The sequence below is a fragment of the Sphaeroforma arctica genome (assembly GCF_001186125.1).
Source record: "Sphaeroforma arctica JP610 unplaced genomic scaffold supercont1.429, whole genome shotgun sequence".
NCBI classification, from domain to species: Eukaryota; class Ichthyosporea; order Ichthyophonida; genus Sphaeroforma; species Sphaeroforma arctica.
In genome coordinates, this window is record NW_014040129.1 from 7100 (window position 1) to 15261 (window position 8162).

Consider the following 8162-nt stretch of genomic DNA (forward strand, 5'->3'; position numbering starts at 1 on the left):
CTACAATAGAATACTACAATAGAATACTACAATAGAATACTACAATAGAATACTACAATAGAATACTACAATAGAATACTACAATAGAATACTGCAGTAGAATACTACAATAGAATACTGCAGTAGAATACTACAATAGAATACTACAATAGAATTCTGCAGTAGAATACTACAATAGAATACTACAATAGAATACTGCAGTAGAATACTACAATAGAATACTACAATAGAATTCTGCAGTAGAATACTACAATAGAATACTACAATAGAGTACTACAGTAGAATACTACAGTAGAATACTACAGTAGAATACTACAATAGAATACTACAATATAATACTACAGTAGAATACTACAATAGAATACTGCAATAGAGTACTACAGTAGAATTCTACAGTATACTACAGTGGAATACAGTAGTACTAAATGACTTCTGATACCAGACATACTGCTGTTTGGCAGCCTCACATGGCCCATCCAGCCATCTTGTTCCATATACACAGTGTTGTGTAATATATAGCGTGCTCGACGTTTGCCACTTCCTTTGGCTATGCCAGTTCGATATATCAATTTCCTTTCGATATGAATGGGAGGTGTATTCCAGATATCATCCTTCCACTGGCACATACTTGTGCGTGCCCCATACCATACTAATCTCATATAATTCTCCTTTATTGCCCGAGATACCTAGATTGATTATTCCTATGGTCACGTATGTACTAAAAAGCCATCATTGCACTGGCACATACTTGTGCGGTGACTACATAATACGAAGTCTCTGTTTTGATCCATGTGCTCACTCTGTTCTCGTCACAACAGCTGTCTACGCAAACCTCAGATTTCGTCGCGTACGTCACACGCGTGTCCGAACTACACGACGCGCTGCTTGACAGCAAACGACGCAACGGGCACGACACACACCCAAACACAAACACCGCTCTGAATGAAAGCCAGATGTTCATAGACAACCCCCAGACACTGGTAGTGGACAAGCTGCAGGTGAGTGAGGAGAGGAGTGTCAGCCTGTCTCATGCGTACACCACGCACTACGCTACCCACGGACCATAGTACTGGCTGCAGTGATCGTGGGGTTAGGGGGGGGTAGTCATGTTAGAGGGTCGGGTATACCGTGCACGTGCGTCCTGCTTGTTGGTGGTGCATTGGCAGTGTAGTAGTCTGAGCGTACAGACCATGTGCATGCGTGTGAGCAGATCTCTTCCACTCTGTATGTGTGTGCTGCGCATGTTTGAATTTTATGGAGCGGGGGGGGGGGGCTATTGTCTATGGCGCCGTTGCCGAGCGCTTGAATGTCTGTGTGAATCTAGGTACTCTCTAGGAATCATACTGTGTAGAGCCATATCAGATGTACAGCTTCACATGCACATCCAATACTCCATTGCCAACTATACACCTTCACATACACATCCAATACTCCATTGTTAATTATACACCTTCACATACACATCCAATTCTCCATTGTTAATTGTACACCTTCACATACATCCAATACTCAATTGTTAAATATACACCTTCACATACACATCCAATACTCCATTGTTGATTATACACCTTCACATACACATCCAATACTCCATTGTTGATTATACACCTTCACATATACATCCAATACACCACTATCTTGATTTTGTTCCTTCTGGCCAAGTGTACTGTGCTGATGTTTCCGTAAGCTTCGTGATACATTTTTCAACGTTTACGTAAGCTTCATGATATGTTTTTAAACGTTTCCGTAAGCCTTCGTGATATGGTTTTAAACGTTTCCGTAAGCCTTCGTGATATGGTTTTTAACAAAGGCCTCTAGCCAAGGCAGCATTCTGCGTCTTGCTGGTGACCCCCCACAGTGACGGTAAGAGCCTTGGTCATGGCTACAGTACACTGCTATGTACACATACACGCGTGTGCATGTGTTCATACCTATCTTTCTACATATATTCATACCCGCCTATCCCACCCACACGGATTCAACAGATCACGTCTCCGGCTGCGGAGGTGCTGATGTCGGGCCTGTCCTTTACTTTGGCCAAAGGGGACAGTCTTCTGCTCTTGGCTAGCTCAGGCAAGGGCAAGAGCTCACTCCTGCGAGTGCTCAGGTACAATCGTTGCGTACGCCCATGTCGGCCAGTGTGTATTGCTGTAGCGCTACGTGGTCATAGCCATATCCTCTGTAGGCGTGGCCGTGTGCTGTGTACACTCGCATGCGCATGTGTGTGGATGTGTGTGTGTGTGTGTGTCTGGTATGTGTGTGGGTGTGTGTGTGTGTGTGTGTCTGGTATGTGTGTGGGTGTGTGTGTGTGTGTGTGTCTGGTATGTGTGTGTGTACCCCACATACTATACACCCTGGCCACAATGCTTCCTGTACTGTACACTTACTTAACACCCACAACTACCCGAACTGTTCAGCACCTCTTCTCCATCCACTGACACCACCCCCACCACCACTATCTACCCCCCCCCCCCTTTCTCTCTCTGTCTCTCTCATGCACGCGTAGGGGTCTGTGGCCAGCCTCGCAAGGTAGTGTGTCGCTTCCCGCGAAGCTTAGCACTGGCACAGGCGGCTTGTTCTTCCTGCCCCAGCGCGCGTATCTGGCGCACGAGCTGACGCTGAAGCAGCACGTGATGTACCCCACCATGCAGGCCGACGACGCGGCGTCTGATGACACCATCCGAGCCCTCTTGTGTAAGTGTTGTGTTGCGCGGATGTATGGGGTTGTGTTTGAGGGGGAATGCGTTATACTTGTGTGTATGTGCGTGTGTGCGTGTGTGTTTTGGGTGTGTATGTGTATGTGTATGTGTGTTTCGTGTGCATATGTTTGTGTGTGTATTTATGCGTGTATGTATGTATGTATGTTTGTATACATATATATGCATGTGGTGTGTGTGTGTGTGTGTTTGTGTGTGGTTATATGCTAGTGTCACTCTCTTTGAGTGTGTGTATTCATGATGTATGTATATATATGCGTGTGGTTATGTGCTAGTGTCCCGTGTCTTATGTCGTTGGCATTTGGTGATGGGATGGGTGTCATGAGGTGGTGCTGTGCATATCGTTCCTTTGTAGATTGAGTGAAGTGCCCATTGAGCACATTCCTATCCGCCTGTGTCTGTGTCCTAAAGTAGTTGGCTCAAGTATCCACAGGTGAGTTCTTTCAACCCCCTTGTACACGCTATAACACACTTCACTCTCTCTCCAACTATCCACAGGTGAGTTTTTTACTCCCACTTGTACACGCTATAACACACTTCACTCTCTCTCCAACTATCCACAGGTGAGTTTTATCAACCCCCTTGTACACGCTATAACACACTTCACTCTCTTTCCAACTATCCACAGGTGAGTTTGGCCTGGAGCGTGTGCTCGAGCGTGTGGGTGGGTTGGATGTAATCGCCAACTGGCACACCATGCTGTCTGTTGGTGAGCAGCAACGTCTGTGTCTCGCTCGGGTGGTGTGGCACCAGCCGTCGATTGCTATACTGGACGAGGCCACCTCCAGTCTGGATGCCGAATGGGAGAAGCGTGTGTACCAATCCTTTGTGAAACGCAACATAGGGGTGCTAAGGTAGGGTTAGGGTAGGGTTAGACTGTGTGTGCGTTGTACTGCACTGGCTGCTGAGCATGCTGTAGACATAGGTACAGGCATTGGGATTGTAAAGTGGGATCATACGCCGTAATTGTCAGTGGTAGGTGTACAGTGGCAGGTGTATAAGGGTAGGTGTATAGTGGTGGGTGTATAGTGGTAGGTTTACAGTGGTAGATGTAGTGTATGTCATGCAGGACGGCCCCTCTGGAGAAGACTGAGCATTACACCACGTACTACGTCTACTGCCACGTAATGTTAGCTTCCATCTATAACCATATTCCTTTCGTTTATGATCGAAACTCACCCACAGCTTGCTCACCTCGCGTACTATTTTTGTATCGTGTACAGTGTGGGCCATCGGGAGACTCTCTGCGCACTTCACAACCGAGTGATCAAGCTGGCGTAATGCTATACACATGAATAGCCGAGAAAAGCCCCCCTGGTATATACACAAGCGAGAAAACCCCAGCTGATATATATACACAAGCGAGGAAACCCCAGCTGATATATACACAAGCGTGAAAATCCCAGCTGATATATGCACGAGCGAGAAAAACCCAGCTGATATTTGCACAAGCGAGGAAACCCCAGCTGATATAAACACAAGCGAGAAAAACCCAGCTGATATATACACGAGCGAGAAAACCCCAGCTGATAACGCGAGCGAGAATAACACTAGCGAGAAAGACAGAACTGATAAAGACACAGGTGATAAATACACAAGCGAGGAATGCCTACTCACGGTGTGAGTGAAGCACTTCACAGTTGAGCAGTGGTGTCTTACTTTAACGCTCTACAGCAGGGCAGTCTAAGCCTGGGTAGAGTGCCACACGGTTATTGTATGTGGTAGCACAGGCTATGGTGTAACCCTGCACTACTCCCTAAACAAACGGTGGTAGCACAGACTATGGTGTAACCCTGCACTCCCCCCTGAACAAACGGTGGTAGCACAGGCTATGGTGTAACCCTGCACTACCCCCTGAACAAACGGTGGCAGCACAGGCTATGGTGTAGCCCTGCACTACCCCCTAAACAAACGGTGGTAGCACAGGCTATGGTGTAACCCTACACTACCCCCTAAACAAACGGTGGTAGCACAGGCTATGGTGTAACCCTGTACTACCCCCTAAACAAACGGTGGTAGCACAGGCTATGGTGTAACCCTGAACTGCCCCTGAACAAACGGTGGTAGCACAGGCTATGGTGTAACACTGCACTACCCCTGAACAAACGGTGGTAGCACAGGCTATGGTGTAACCCTGCACTACCCACTGGACGTAGTGTCGTAGCACACGGTTCAGATAACTGAGGTCAAAGCCGAGGTAAGGTGGTGCATCGCATTAGTGGGAGAGGAATCTGCTGAAGTGCAGCACCTTACAGCGGGAAATGGGAGCAGGATCAAACCCTAAACCCTACGAGAGAGTACGGGAGAAAGACGGGGTGGTTATCTGACTAAACATGTATAGTAAATTGGGCCCAGCGGTTGACCTAAGGGTCCAAAAAAAACATGGGTGTGGACACCAAGCCGTTTGCCTGCTACCACGTGTGTGTATGGGAAAGAGGTGTTGGGTCATTAACTTTTGGACTAGGATTGACTGGGACGGTGCACTGCGAGGTGATGATTAGGAACTGAAGAAAGATGACCAATAAACCTCTCATTACATCGGCCGCACGGCGTCGTCCGCTGATGCGGATGGCTGGTCTTAATCGTATATACTTGATTGGCGGTAGTATCAATTGTATACATTAGATTGGTGGTAGTCTTAATAGTGTACATTTGATTGGTGGTAGGTAGTCTTAATAGTGTACATTTGATTAGTGGTAGTATCAATCGTATACATTAGATCGGTGGTAGTCTTAATAGTGTACATTTTATTGGAATTAGTCTTAGTCGTATACGTTCGATTGGTTTTTGAATTAATAGTAACCATTTGATTAGTGTTAGTAATGGTATACATTTGATTAGTGCCAAGTCTTAAATAATCGTATACATCTATTTGGTGTGAAGTCTTAATCGTATACATTTGAATGGTATTAGTCTTAATTGTATACATTTGATAAATGCCAAGTCTTAATTAATCGTATGCATTTGATTGGTGAGGAGGTCTTAATTCTATACATTTGATTGGTATTAGTCTTAATTGTATACATTTATTTGGTGCTAAGTCTTAATTGTATACATTTGATTGGTGCTAAGTCTTAATTGTATACATTTGATTTGTGTTAAGTCTTAATCGTGTGCATTCAATTGGTGTTAAGTCTTGTTTGCATACATTTGATTGGTGTAGTATACAATACTGCACTAATGTTTACATGCGTGACATGATCCCAAACACTTGCAACGTCCAGTATACTAATATCATATTATATTGGTCTTCTGAGTCTATCCCTTTGCCTAAGCAAACCGGATGGTGCGGCTTTCAAGTATCAGTCAGGCCTCATAGATGTGTTTCCTCCTGATGTTCACAGTACGAGTACATGCACCCAAAAAATGCAATAGGAGGGGTAGATAAGTATCGGGCAGGTAGCCCAGGTGAACACCCACCCCCCACTGCAAGCCGATCAGAAGCTAATGTACACAATTGGGTCTCATATTGCGCATGCCACCCTCTCCGCTGCAGTGTAGTACGACTAACTGCGCCAAGTTGTCCCGAACATTAACCTGTCCTTTGCACCCGGGTGCCCTGAGCCTAGGACCGCTCGCCCGGGTCTAGTTGCAGCCCCTCCGATTCGCCAAACATCATCTGGTCAATGTAATTCATGCTAACGTCTACCTCCACTGCGCCTACCGCACCCTTCGACATAGACGGCCTCACCTTCTCACTGGTGCTGTCGTCCCACTTCCCAGGCGTGGCCATGTCTAATGAGTTGTGTGTGTGCCCGTTGTCTGTGAGGTCCGACGCCACACCCGTTGCACCTTCCAGCTGGCTCTCCTGTGTCATGGAGAGGGGTGTCGCTGTCAGCAGACCACCGAACATCATCTGGTCTATGTAGTTCAGTTGGACCTCTGCCGTCAAACGCTTGGAGACATCCTGCTGCACGGGGTGTATCTCCCCCTCTCCCCTGTTGCAGGGTGTAGCCCTGCACCTGTCTGGCAGGACATTCGGACTATTCCGGGTGTGTGTGTGTGAAGCTGAGACGGGCACTTCCACCGGCACGGTGGAGGGGTCTGATCGCACAAGCATGTCTTCTATATCACCAAACATCATCTGATCTATGTAGTTCATGCTATCCTCTTTCATTCCCTCACTCGCCGCATGCAACGTCCCAGTGCCACCCACCTTGCCGAGTCCAGCCCGCCCCGTCTCTGTCTGTGTGTGCGCACCACTGGTGTTGGGTGTGACAAGCGCCTTCGTCAGCAATAACCTCTTGTCTCCCATGGGCAATGCTGTAGACTGGGGCGCTAACTGAATGTTCTCTAAATCACCGAACGCCATCCGGTCGATGTAGTTCAGGTCTTCTAGGCGTAGCTCTGGCGACGTGCCCCTCTGCACAGTCGCTGTGGCATTGCAATCGGATGAATCCCACAACTCGTCCAATCTGTTTCCTACGGCGCCATTGCAGGGACTGTCATTGTGGTCTGGCTGTGTTTTTAGCGGCATGTCGAGCAGATCACCAAACATCATCTGATCGACATAGTTCACGTGTGCATGTCCCAAGGAATTTTCCTCAGGGCTGCCCTGCCGCCCCTGTCCAGGACCTTTGCTTCTGCTGCTAGTATCGACACCTACTCCACCAACCCCATACGCCATCGAGCTTTCAGCTATGGGCATAGACAAGAGCTCTCTGAACACCATGGCATCAATGTAGTTCAAGTCTTGTGTCCCATCTGCTTGCCGCACAGGTGGTCGTGGTGTGGTCTCAGTGTCACACTGACTTATAGATTGAGCTGTCTTAAAACTCCTCCCCTGACCATCTTTGTCCATACTACATGCAGCTGTGCCATGTGTAGCGTAGTCAGTCGCACTCGCAGGCAGAGACATGTCCAGTAGTTCGCTGAACATCATCTCGTCCACATAATTCAGCTCGTGTGCGTTAATGCATTCCTTGTGATCAGGTATTTTCGCCGTCCTATCCAGTCCGCTCACACAGGTACTAGCACACCTACCCCTCCTCCTACCGATATCATGAGTTGTGTCTTCGCTTCCTACAGAGTGCAGAGGAAACTGCGTAGATAGCCAGCGCCTTACTGTGTGTCCACTATATTCATCATCACGCATGCCAGTGCATGGCGACGGGTTATAAATTCTCTTGTGTCTCTGCTGCGCTCGTTGAGTGCATGCCGCCAATGGCGTGTGCACGTGGCCGGTAGAGCAGTACCGTAGATGGGATGTGGGATGCGCTGGTGTCTTCAGTAGCAGTGTCTTGTGCGAGTGTGCCGTGTGGTGTGTGACTAAGGCACGTACTGAGACGTGCATGGCGTGCTGTGTGGCTGAGGGGGTGGCCAGCTCAAGAGAAAGTGCGGTGGTTTATATTAATGTAGGACAAATGTAAAATACTTTATTAGTCACAAAGAGTCAGAGACTCTAAGGCGGCTGATCTATAATATTTAGTTAAATACCCACTCTTA

The 8162-nt window shown here is 47.5% G+C and overlaps 2 protein-coding genes across 6 annotated transcripts in view; one reads left to right on the forward strand and one right to left on the reverse strand.

The window, feature by feature from the left end:
* SARC_06161 (hypothetical protein) overlaps positions 1-4815 on the forward strand; it is an 11908-nt gene extending 7093 nt beyond the window's left edge. For 2 of the 5 annotated variants that reach the window (XM_014299938.1, XM_014299939.1), the window contains exons 9-15: positions 819-998; positions 1986-2107; positions 2507-2694; positions 3346-3571; positions 3941-4447; positions 4546-4594; positions 4742-4786. In XM_014299938.1, the coding sequence (XP_014155413.1) occupies positions 819-998; positions 1986-2107; positions 2507-2694; positions 3346-3571; positions 3941-3998 (774 nt within the window). In that variant the 3' untranslated portion in view covers positions 3999-4447; positions 4546-4594; positions 4742-4786. The other 3 variants (XM_014299940.1, XM_014299942.1, XM_014299941.1) reach the window with 3 other exon arrangements.
* A 941-nt stretch (positions 4816-5756) lies between these two features.
* Positions 5757-8010, reverse strand: SARC_06162 (hypothetical protein; the record flags this gene model as incomplete). The annotated part of the gene is made up of 1 exon (XM_014299943.1): positions 5757-8010. The coding sequence occupies one exon, from the start codon at positions 8008-8010 to the stop codon at positions 6283-6285; it is 1728 nt and encodes a 575-aa protein (XP_014155418.1). The 3' UTR covers positions 5757-6282.
* Between the last annotated feature and the right edge of the window lie 152 nt (positions 8011-8162).